Raw genomic sequence first — 13086 nt, 5'->3', positions numbered from 1 at the left:
ATGTTCAGGGTATCTGGAAACCACGTTAAAGAGGAATGTTGAGGGGGAAAAAAACAGGTTATTCAGCCTAAAGTAAGAATAAGGGAAGATGACAGTTAACTCCAAGTATCTAAATGGCCATTGAGTAGTAGAACAAACTGCCTTATTTAACTATGTTCCAGAAGGGAAAATTAGAACCAGGTAGCAGTTACACAGAAAGAGCTTCAGTTTGCATTTCTAAGAGCTAGTAGGCAGCCTTCAAAGGCAATGAATTATTTTCCTTAATGTTTCTGGTTATGGAAGATAGCCATTAAAATTACTTCTAAGTGTATGGGAGTACCTTATAAACCTAAAATTCTAGAACTAAATCATATGCCACATAAAAAGCTTGAGTATACAGTACTTTTGGATTCTGGCTAAACTGGTTTATTGTAGGACATCTTTTATCTTGTCCCACTTCTCACAAGTTGTGTTAATTTCCTGAACACTTGCAGGGTCAATGGTTCTACTTGCTGATGGCCTTCTTTCCTTATACCATATTCACAACAAGCAGTTCACCTATTCCAAGTTGAGATATGGAAGGTGACCTCTTCAGGTAATCTCCAGAAAACTTCTAAAGATTATTGGAGGAAATTTAAAAGTTTAATTTTCTTGTTCTATAGCACAAGTAAATTATTTGATAGTCATAACTGTATGTGAACAAAGGAAACAACTTTGGTGTACAGCTGCCAAATGAGATTGAGAGAAGACCATCGATTAAAGCCACAACTTTGTCAATAACATCAATGCTAAGCATCTTCGGCTTTGGTCAGATGTAGCCAGCCTAGAACAACTGGAGATGGTGGGGGATAGACATCATGATAAAAGCTCAGCTTGCTCTTTATACGTGGCCACTCTCAATGCACATCCATTATTCCTAGAAGATCTGCCAAATACCAAACTGTGTTCTAGATATCTGAAACTCTAACACTTAGCAGTTTCTCTGTAAGAAAACCTAATGGTCTAACTTCACATTTTACACAGCCCCAGATTAAGTAACACATTACACCACACTGAGACCTACTTAAAGTTAAATGCTCAGATTATAAAAATACACAACAAACTACACTTGCAGCTTCAATTAACAGGCAACATATTCCTCTGGTACGAGCTGCCATTTTCAGTGAGAACAGTCTGACCAAGTGCTTAGACTTTTTCAACATAACTTTAAGAGATTCTGGCAATGTTGCCAGTGCTTAATGTTGCATGAATATCTAACCAATATTTAAATGTAACCTGAAGTATTATTCCACCATGTAAATTATTCCATGGGAACAAAATGAGGCACTTGTACAAGGCACATTACCTTTTTTAAGCCACTAGGCATCATTCAGTAAAACCTACCTACACTAAAAAGTATACTAGTAAATTTCAAAGAGTTAACTTGCCCAACTCCCTAAGTCACATGCAAGAAAATGTTACCAAGTATATTTAAATGCCAGACACACACCTATATATTTCCTTTCATTCAAAATCTTTTAAAGAAAGGGAAAGAGGGAAGTCCAGACATTAATGAGTACAGTATTTAGTCTCCACATGAAAATAATTGATTTATTAAATAATTTTTTTATGGGCCACAAAAAACACCTCAATTTTCATTCCAAAATGAAAGTGGACAAGTTTTCAACTTGTCTACTGTCTGTATAGAAAATGGAAGGTCAAATGTACATTTTAACACACTATACAAATTATTTCATATACTGCCTAAAACTTCTATCACTAAGAATTTTGTAAAACTGACTGAGATCTAAAATATGATTCCCTCTTACCTGATACTAATAAACATGTTTGAGAGACTACAGTCCTAAAAATGCTTATCTAAGTATAATAAAAACACCTGACAAAAATGTAGTTAAGATGATAAATTATGAGCCTTAGGAAAGAAACTCTACGAAAGACAGAGTGCTTTCCTTTCATTATTCTGTCTTTTGGGGTACAATTTCAAATGATCACTACACACACTTTACCCCATTTAGATGGATCATATCCTGATTAACAAAGCACTAAGCCATGCTCTTAGAAATACTGCTTTAACAGCTACTTTTCCTAAGGAGTATTCCTTGTGGAAAGACACTAAATATGCAGTAATAGTATAATTATAATAATCAAAAAGCTCCACACTTGAAAAGAAAAACACTTATACTTAAGAGACCAGAACAAAGATACCAAAGGGCTTTGGCCAAAATTAGTATAAATAGACTTTATTGAAGTCAGTGCCTCTGTACTGAGACAGAAGATTGTGTCTACATAAGCACAAGTTGTAACATTTCACAACTTCTAAAAGGAATGTCAACAATTACAACGATCATGCATACCATGGTCGATAATCACATTTTAGAAGCATTTTCAACCATTTCTAAAGAAATGCTTATAACATTGTTATATATAGAACTACTTTCAATAAACTGCAAAACATTGATCGACTTTTCCAGTATGAGCTACAGTGTCAACACAAAAGGGAGGCATAAATGTTTAATTTATGAAATCAGAATGGAATATTTACTGTAAAGAAAAATTAAAAAGCTTTCAAATAAAGGCCATTATCGAACCAACGTGAAGAGCACAACTTGAACTTTTGAGTTCATTCATCTTTTAAAGCTGTCCTCTGAATAGCTTCAGTTCTAAGCACTGAATTCAGTACTGTGAATATTCCTTGGATTGAAGTTTGGCAATGATGCGGTCCAACTGTCTCTTTGCTTCACACTGTGGAAAATTGCTCATGTCATAATATTGAGGGGCAATTTTCACCAACCTGTTTAGAAAGGGGGGAAAATGACCAAATAAACATTTAATTAAAGTTCTGGAGTTGTTAACAGAATAGGCATTATTCATTAATATACAGAACCAAGGCAAATCTATGAATTCAAGTCTCATAAAAACACAAATAACTAATCCTTACAAATAGCACTTTTAGAAATGTTAGGTATTTAGTAAGATGTACATTTTCTAATGTTGGACTTACCATAAACTTAAAAAAAAAAAAAGAACCCTCAGGATACATTAATGTAAAGGTAACATATAATGTCACCGATTTCTTTACTCTGGCACACTATTTTAACTTGCCTCTCCAAGGATACAGTAATAAGACAGGTTCTGTGTAGAGAACATCATGGTATTCAAATGATTGGATCTTCTCATTTTCAATGTTTTTTCAATGCTTTAATAACTATAAATATAACTTTATATCCCCAAAATACACTTGACTGAAATCTTTTATAAAGTTTAGCTATGCAATTTTTTTCTCAACAAAGCATTTAAGATAAAATGGTAATGTCCTACACAGTTTGTCAAAAGTCCCAAATCTGTGTAAGAAAGCAGCTGTACAATATAAAGCAGTGACAGCACCTAGACTAAGTGCCTTCAGTCCCACTACTCTTGGCCAACATTTCCTATCACAGGTTACAGAATAGATTCTGGCATAAATAAACAAACAAATAAAAACATGTGGGGGTTACTTTTCTTAAAATGAAACAATCTGTTCTGTTTACATTTTGTAAAACCTAGTATGTTAAAACACAAAGAGCTATTATTTTTATGCCTGCACAGTTCCTAAAAACCAATATATAAATAATAAATAGTTGAGAGCTAATTGTAATGAGACAAATGAAATGTTTTTTAAAAAAGCTGACTTCTGCAAACAAGAAAACAGTACTGACTTGAGATAATCACAATAGCAAGAGAATGGCTCCAAAAAAACTCTAAATTTTTTTTAAAAAAGAAAAAACCTTAAAAAAAAATATTTTTAACAGACAGGGTCTCACTCTGTCATCCAGCCTGGAGTACAATGGCATGATTACAGCTCACTGCAACTTTAAACTCCTGGGCTCAAGCAATCCTCCTGCCTCAGCCTCCCCAGTAGCTGGACTATAGGTGTGCAGCACCACCATGCCCAGCTAATTTTTATACACATCTATATATATTTTTATATTGTACAGGCTGGTCTTAAACTCCTGGCTTCAAGTGATCCTCCTACCCTGGCCTCCCCAAGTTCTGGGATTATAGGCGTGAGCCACCATGCCTGGCCCCTAAAGAAACTTTTCATGCTCTTCAAATGTAACTTTACATTTGGCTTCAAATCCTGTCCATAAATGTCATCAATTCCACTGTCCACTTATCAAAGGAAGGGTATGAAAGATTAACAATACATCCAGTCAATTCCCTCATACCTACACAATGAAATATATATCCTTAATAAGTGAAGGCAAGGCCATGACTCTAGTCATGACCAACAGTCAGGTTCCATTTTGAGCAAACTAACAAAAACCTATTAGAACAAAAGGGGTACTTACCATTCTGGCTTGATATCTGTACATGTCCGGATGTAATTCTTTGTTGTTAGAACAAACTCATTATAAAGCACCCATTCAGGTTTGTGGTCAAGAACAGTAGAGGGATGCAACTGAACCACCTGGTTATCTTTCACAGTTAAGTAATGCCCTGTTCGCTCCAAATGTGCCACCTGAAACCAAAATCCAGCATATCATTAATGCAATGATTTTGATGTGCTAGTTGTAAAGTTACCTATATAACTAGGAAAGGCAGGCCTACCTTTTACTTTTCATTCTATAGCTATACTTATTTATTACTGCCTGATAAAAGCAGAAATAAACAAACTGCTGCCTGTGGGCCAAATCCAACTCATAGCCTCTATTTGTAAGGTCTGTGAATTCACAATAATTTATACATCTTTAAAAAATTAGAAAAAAAAAAAATCATATGAAAAACATTTCGTGAAGCATGAACAGCATGTAAAATTCAAACTTCAGGGCCATAAGGGAAGTTTTATTAGAATACACGCATGCCCATTTGTCTATAGCTGCTATCATGCTCCAAGGGCAGGCAGTGTCAGCTAGTTTTGACAGGGATCCCATGGGTTCACAGAGCCCAACATTTACTATCTGATCTTTCCTGCCATAGACCATCTAGAGCAGGCTCTTCAGCACAGGGTGCCATCTATGAGCAGACAAACAATTACCAGAAAATGCATGTGTAAGGTAGAAAACTAAAGCTGGGTGCGGTGGCTCATGCCTGTAATCCCAGCACTTTGGGAAGCGTGGATCATCTGAGGTCAGGAGTTTGAGACCAGCCTGGTCAATGTGGTGAAACCTCATCTCTACTAAAAATACAAAAATTAGCTGGGCTTAGTGGTAGGTGCCTGTAATCCCAGCTACTAGGCAGGCTGAGGCAGGAAAATCACCTGAACCTGGGAGGTTCAGTGAGCTGAGATGAAGTCACTGCACTACTGCCTGGGCGGCAGAGTGAGACCCTGCCTCCCCGACCTTACCGCACCCCCTTGCCCTCAAAAGAAAAGAACATGTCAAAAAGAAGCCAGTACATATAAAAATAAATATTAAGAATATAGTTAAAGAGTTTCAAGAAAGAAATGTTCACGCCTATTATTCACCAAACTCTAATAAGCCTAAGGTATTATATAATAAAATGCCACAATAAACATTCTTAACTGTTACTCAGATTCAAATACAGACATCTCATCAATCTCCTTTGATTTTTGACTCTGAAACTGAGTGTCTTTAGGCTCATATTCTAGCTACTGAGCCCATCTGGCCTTAATGTAAGCCACATCTTCCTTAACAGATATAGCCAAAGAGAGAATGAACAAACAGGAAAGAAACAGAAGAGACCTATCCCAAGGCAAATGATGTACTATTTGCTTCCAATTTTATCATCACAAAATTTTCTAGTGTTTTTCTCAAAGTTTCTCTTATCTTTTAAAGACCTTCAAATAATTGTTTGCAACATCTACTTGACAACTTTTACTTCTGTTATTATAGCTGTTAATACAGCACACGTAAAATAAATAAAACCTTTTAAATTATGTTTCATCTTTATTGCTTAACTCAACAAACATTTTTGGCGTTTGCAGTATGTCAGGTCTTGATCATAATTATCAATTTTCACTCTCTAGAATACTGTAAATGAAATCCATGTATTTGAATCTGGAGGTGCTTAGTTTCTAAAGACTAAAGCCAACTGTATGTACTTCTGGATCCTCTCAGACAATTGCTTCCTTTTAGTACTCTGTTATGACAATGTGTTTCCAATTAAGACCTAGATTCAGAAAAACTTTAATGCACTGATCAATATTCACATTCCAGAAAAAACGCGTGCCTAATCTCATCTGAAAGTAGCCAAAGTTTCCATTTTGTATAACAAAGGCTCTATTAATAAAATAATTCTAAAACAGATTCCTATATAACTAGACTACTACCTTCGCCATTTAGTGTATTAACTTGTTACTCATTAAATAGTTAACATTTCTTAGTATATTAATTCATTCAAAGAAACTGGATGTAACAACATTTAAAATAAATTTTTATGAGCATGCATAAACTCTCTTTTGCTTTTGAGTGGATTCAAAGGACTGTAATAGAAATCAAACAGTGTCATGTGAATATTCAATTATTCATTCCTGTATTATCTACATACCTGCATAAAATACCCAGTAACCAAAGCTTTTCTTATATTAATATAATAGTCCCTGCTTGTAAAGTCAGTACTTCGACGAGGCAAATTAAATCTGTCCATAATTCGAGATAGCTGCTGGCGTACATTGTCTGCGGACATCAGGGACCTGTAGTTAATGAAGTTGTCATAACACCACTGAACCGATTCATGATCTAAAAGGTGGAAGGCAGGGAGAAAAGAGGGAACCATGAATCATCCACACAGGAATATTTTCTAATTAAAAAAAAATTGTTATGAAGAATAAGCTAAATAAACCAGAAAGGAGATTTACCCACATTTTCTTTAAATGAACTGCAATATTATCAACTTTCTCAAAACTATAGTGTGATTCAACATCAGAAACAGTAACAAGGCTTTTGGATTTGGATGCCTTAACAAGGCTTTTGGATCTGGATGCCTAAACAATGATTTTGAGTTAACTGGTGTTAGTGAATTATTTTGCCCATTAACAGCTACCTAGTTGTTTCCAAAAGGTGGTCTATTAGATAAGAGAAGACTGGGAGAATTTGGTAAAAGTCATGGCCTGCTCAGCCAGGTGCAGTGGCTCATGCCTGTAATTCCAGCACTTTGGGAAGCTGAGGCAGGTGGATCACCTGAGGTTGGGAGTTCAAGATCAGCCTGACCAACATGGAGAAACCCTGTCTCCATTGAAAATACAAAATTAGCCAGGTGTGGTGGCGCATTCCTGTAATCTCAGCAACTTGGGAGGCTGAGGCAGGAGAACTGCTTGATCCCAGGAGGTGATGGCTGCGGTGAGCCGAGATCGCACACTGCACATCTGCCTGGGCAACAAGGGTGAAACGCCATCTCAAAAAAAAAAAGTCATGGCCTGTTCATTTTCAATGAAACTACAGCTTTAGATTAAGGTAACAAATACACAAGTTATAAAAATGAACTTCAAACAACTGTTGTGTATTGTTCTTTATGTCTGAGCTAGAGCACCCCAAACCTAGAGGCCAAAGTTTCACTGCGACACACATTCCTCTCAGTAATTTATGAACAAGGTTTGAAACAGAGGGAAGTTTACAAGGATGCCTGAAATCTCTACTCATGTTTAATAAACAAGACCTAAGTCTAAGCACTTCAAGTAATTTCACTACATGTTGCTTACTTAAAGAGCTTAACCTACAGTAACATGAAAAAAATTTTTATGTTGACATCTTTTATGTGCCAAAGATAGTCACGGCAAACAACTGCATTATTTGTTCCAGAGGACCTCTGATAAATAAAACTAAGATGGTTGCGAAATGGGAGACAGAAAACAAAAATTTAAACTGTTGATCCTTCTTTTGCTACTGTGATGTGTGCTTATCTTCTGCATATTCTTTTCTCTTTGGTTCTAGGATTCTACCAGTTATAGTGCATAACTTTGCCTTAATGTTTTTTAGACACATAACAAACACATAAGTAAATGTTTTCCATTACAAAATGCATCCCCATTTCAAAAATAAGAGTGGGTGGGGTGGGGGTAGGAAATAGATCTTTGAATTTAAGAATATAATAACATATTAGAAGACCCATTAATTAACCCATCTGGAATAAGAAATAAAAGGTACCCCTCTGAAGCTACTGACATTTAAACCAAAGCACTGAGTATCTTTGGGAGGTAAAACAGCACACTTTAGAGGTAATTTTGCTTATGCTGATGCTCTGTAACAAGCTAAAAGGCAGGAAAATTCCCAAGCTGGACAATAAAAAGGCAAATTTTTGAAAGGGCTGTTGATTTGCAGACTATGGTTTGAAATGTAGCTTTTTTTTGTGGTTCTCAATTTTTAAAATTCATGTACTACAGATGAAAAAATAGCAATTCTAAGTTATCTGATAAGAACAAATGAGTAAAATAACTAACATCTGATGGTTCTACTGTATTTCTAAACTTGTGGCAAATGATGTGATAATGAGAAAAGTAAATCTAAAACTGAGAACATTTTGTTAATGTAATTCTAGTTGTTTATCTCTCACCAATACAGTAAACCACCCCTAAGATCTAAAGCCAAACCATGTGTCTAATTTTTAGAGAGAAATCTCCCCTCCCCAGACAGATTAAGGTATTATAAAATAATTTTAAAAATCTACTTTTGGATTTCAAAGGGTTATTTACATAAATAGTATAAGACATTTTAATAAACATGACACTTTAGCTCCACTATGTAACTAACTATTGTCTCTAATGTAAAGCATGCATCTTGACCAGTATCTGAAACATGTTTTCAGATATACTTACTGTTTCAATTAATAACACACAACTATTTAAAAAGCTCGAGTAAAAATAATTCAAATATTTTCATATCCATATATATGGATATAAGACATCAAAATAATAATGTGTGGGGATGTGGCAAAGTTTTTTGCTTTTTTTTTTTTAAAGAGCTCCCCTTATTTGAAAAAGGTAGCAATCAGTGATTAAAGGCTAAATCTTCACCTTTGACTAATGGGGACAGTTCTACCAAGTCATCACACTGCAAACCCCTAAAAAGCACCGATGACTAACCATCACTCTGGCAGTGAGAGCTCATGGTACCTCTCACTGATAACGCATTTCTTGGGCGAACGGCAGACTTGAACTTTTCCACCTCTTGTTTATAGACCGCTTGCAGCCTGAGAACCATCATTTGTACTTGCCCATTTTTCTATTTTATTAGTTGTATTTTGATGTATTTATCAGAAGTAGATCACACATCTAGTGAGTGGATAACACCATTCTAACTTATTACATTCCCTCTGACTGTGGATCTGTTCCTTCTGAAGGCCTTCCCTCTTAAAGCCATTACCATGGTCTTTTAATAGGTTATGTTTCACATACAAGAGGAATATGGTAGATTTTTTGAGTAAATCTAACCATGGATCAGTCTTTAACACTAGGTAATACCAGTATTTGGATACAAGAAAGATTAAATCAATGTTCTAAAGTAAACCACGTGCTGGTCTTCAGCCTTTTGTCTCTTAACCACATTTCCCTTAATCCCCTTATCTGCCTCAAGTTTTTTAGGCAGGGCAGAGAAGGGCTCCATTCTTTTTCTCTCTGCTAGTCATCAATTCTATTCAACTCATATCAGGGTTCTTGAGTAAGAAACAGATGTAAAGCAAGTTAGATGCTAGTTCTGGTGCATACACTGGCCCTCTAGCACTTCTGGACCCACCAAAACAAATAAATTCATCATCACCCCTACAGAGATGTGCCAAAGTCAACAGGCTCCATTTTCACAGTACAAATGAGATTTTTATGATATAATAAAAATGAGTTACAAAAAAAACCAGACGTACAAAATTGGAATGTCAACTTTATAAATTAGGAAACCAAGTTCTCATGAGAAGAAACCACAAACTTAGTGACTGGGAATTCCACATTTTTGGCACAGGGTGATGATTTAGGACTATCAGTCCAAAAAAAAACCCCTCTGTCAGATCCGGTTGCATTCCACCTCTATTTTTCTCCTTTAAGTTTATTAAGCCTTCCTCTCAATTTTTGTAAATGGTACATTCCAACAATAGCAACTAGCAATAACTTCATTGTTATTATATTTCCTCATTTAAAAGTCATTGCCAAATTTTTCAGGTCGCTAAATATTCTCTGATAACATGATTTAAAACTAGGACAATTACTTCGTATGTCTACAGCACAACTCACAATTTTTCTACCAGTTGGCATTTAGGCAGCCAATTTTTTTTAACCATCATAAATTAATTCTGGGATGAAATTTTTAATCAAATCAGGGTCCACAGAACACCAAAAGATAACTTTCTAAATTATTTCTGGGTCAAAGACTATAAAGTTGCTAAAGTTCCTGGTAACATAAAATCTACTTTTCATAAAGACCACAACAAATCCCGTTCCCATACAACTAAGGAATATTTTTTAATATTTGCAAATTTTATAGGTGAGAAAATGGTAATGCATTTCATTATCAATAAAAATGCATTTCTTGGGCTAACAGTAGATCTGAACTTTCCCATATCATGTTTACAGACCACTTGTAGCCTGAGAACCATTATTCATACTTGTCCATTTTTTCTATTAGTCTTATTTTGGTGTAAAAAGTTCTTTATTAGTAAAAATGTTAGAGTAATTATAAAAGCACTATAAAACAATTCTTAAAAATGTAAAATGTATAAAAATAAACGTATATAAAAACTTGTATGTTAGTGGTAAATGTCATGTAAGTCTTTCATTTTCATCACTGTATTTTTCAGTTTTCCTACAATTGGTGCTTTATCCAGATTATAAGCATAAACAACTTTGAAAAAGATTGGCAATTTCTATTTTAAATGCTAGTCAGGAGTTTTTCTAAAGTACCTCTGGGTTTCTAATGTAAGTTGTCACGGATAATAAATGAAAGTAGGATGAAGAAACATCTTATACACTGCAAATGACATTTAGACAAAAGAGTGTCTCCAATCAAATTTACACTTACTTTGTTTAAAAGCATGGTAGACGTTCAGCAGCGTCAGATGATCTCCATCTATGTGGGCAAATCTCATCTTGGCCTCATCTGCGGCTTTCTTGGCCTCCGTGGGGCGAACAAAACACTGTGGGACTAAACAAGGTTGGTATGGGCCCAACACAAACGCCCATATCGATGAGTCACGCATTCACAGATAGAGGAACAAGGCCTAGCTAGGTCAGTTCACAGAGCATAGGGCAGGGCAGGATGGCCTCCAACTGCATCTTGGACTGTTTACTACCTTGATTTGGTACATCAACACCTAACCACATCTGTAAGACAAGAGGGTTCAAAGCTACAGAGTACCTGATTATTTTAACTAGGTCTAAAAGTAGGCATCAAAACAGCTATTCTGAAGGCCATCGGGATACTAAAAAGCTCAACTTATTTAAAAAAACCAGTGCTGATAGCTCTACCAATAACCAGGACAACGGTGTAAATTGCCTTTCTGCTAACTGTAATTTTTCAAAAGGCCATCCACTAAATCCACTGAATGGCTATGAAAGTTCGGAAGCTATACTTGCCCACTGCAGAGCTAACGACAACTTTGAAACCAGTCTACTGCCTTATTTCTATCAGAATTTTTTCCCTAATACTGTGGTTATTACCAACTGGTGGGTATCACTATTAGCACCGGTGAGCAGAAGCATATGCAAACATAAAAATATAAAGAATTCTTGGAGTTTGATGAAAGCAGTAGTGGTGGAAGGTTAAACCGCCTTTGAATTTAGAAAATTCAAAAAGGCTGGGATATTCAGCCTATTGTTTCAGCATTTTAACAAAAGGACTAGAAAATAAAGTCCCAAATTTAAAAAAGAAAAAAAACAAACTTATTTGAATTGAAACCTCAATATAAAGCAAAGTCCAATATTTCAAAAGTTGACAATTAGTCTGAAACAGTCATATCAAGGGTCATCAAAATATGTAACTACAGTTATTTGTTTAGAGCCTCAATAATAATTCACATAAAACTTTAAATTGTTACAAAGCATGTACTACATTTTTTGAAATACAACTTTCCTTAATTCAGTTTAGCAATTCCATAGTCATAAAAGCAATATAAAAATAAAAAAACTTAACAGCTTGGGACTTTTTCAACACATTTTAAAAGCTCTTAAAACCTTCTCAATGAAAAATTTCATAAATTATCAGTTCATATAGAAGATACTGGGAATAATTGACAACAAGATAAAATACAGTATCATATTACTCTTTCCCATACAGTTTCCCCTTTAAAAAGATGCCAAAATAGCCAAATAGTGACAACAAAACATGATCATAATAAATATTAAAACTCTTGCTTAATATTATTGAAGCAAGGTAATTCATAAAAGCACACAAACTTCTCACAGCTGTGACTGTTAATGTGAACTGGCCACTAGAGTTAAGTGGGAGTAAGTAGTGCTCTGAAAGGCCTCTAGATTTGCACTGTTAGTATTAGGGCTTCAAAACTTCAGAAACTATTTGAATGTCAAAGCATTACAAGCTCAGCAAACTGTTTTCCTTCCATGACTTCTTTCTCACCTCTGATTTCAACACTTTTCCCACAAAGGAACTGTTTAAAAACAGTCCATTTACATTGCTGCACATAAATGCTCATTCTCTTGATTAGGCTAAAGATTTTTATTTGTAATAAATAAAAAAGTTGTATTTATTACAAATAAAACTGAGATGTGGTTGGAAGATTACAACTGCATCACAATGACAAACTTTTTAAAAAGCTAATATTCTAAACTCAAATAATGGTAATCATATAGTGTATCTGATAAGAGAACCCAGAGAAATAAAAACTAGGCAGATAGACAAATACGTACATAATCCATTACTTCCTGCCCCACACTTTCTCTAAAAACTAAAATCTTGGGAGAAATACAACTGGGAGAATCTATAAAACCACATGTAAGAAAGGCAGACAACAACCTACCACCACCTCCGCAAATGAAGCTACAATTTAATTAAAATGACTCAATACTGCCCTGCCCATCTGCTCTGAGTCTGATCAGTCATAACTCTGCAAGAAAACATTTTAGCTACTTCTTAAATAAAAAAATATACACCATAAGAATATACCATACATCTAAACTAAGCTACAATTTCATATTTAAATTTTTTTCAATTTATCCTTTAATTCCACAGAATA

The 13086-nt window shown here is 35.0% G+C and overlaps 1 protein-coding gene across 1 annotated transcript in view; it reads right to left on the bottom strand.

Moving 5' to 3' along the window:
- Window positions 1-2203: 2203 nt before the first annotated feature.
- Window positions 2204-13086, bottom strand: part of DHX15 (DEAH-box helicase 15) — a 55560-nt gene continuing 44677 nt past the window's right edge. The window contains exons 11-14 of the mRNA XM_002745943.5: window positions 10917-11039; window positions 6466-6656; window positions 4308-4477; window positions 2204-2770 (exon numbers count right to left, since the gene is read on the bottom strand). Of these exons, the coding sequence (XP_002745989.1) occupies window positions 2653-2770; window positions 4308-4477; window positions 6466-6656; window positions 10917-11039 (602 nt within the window). The 3' untranslated portion in view covers window positions 2204-2652. The remainder of the gene's footprint in view (window positions 2771-4307; window positions 4478-6465; window positions 6657-10916; window positions 11040-13086) is intronic.

This window comes from Callithrix jacchus, chromosome 3, assembly GCF_049354715.1.
Source record: "Callithrix jacchus isolate 240 chromosome 3, calJac240_pri, whole genome shotgun sequence".
NCBI lineage: Eukaryota > Metazoa > Chordata > Mammalia > Primates > Cebidae > Callithrix > Callithrix jacchus.
This window is presented reverse-complemented; position numbering and strand designations above follow the sequence as displayed.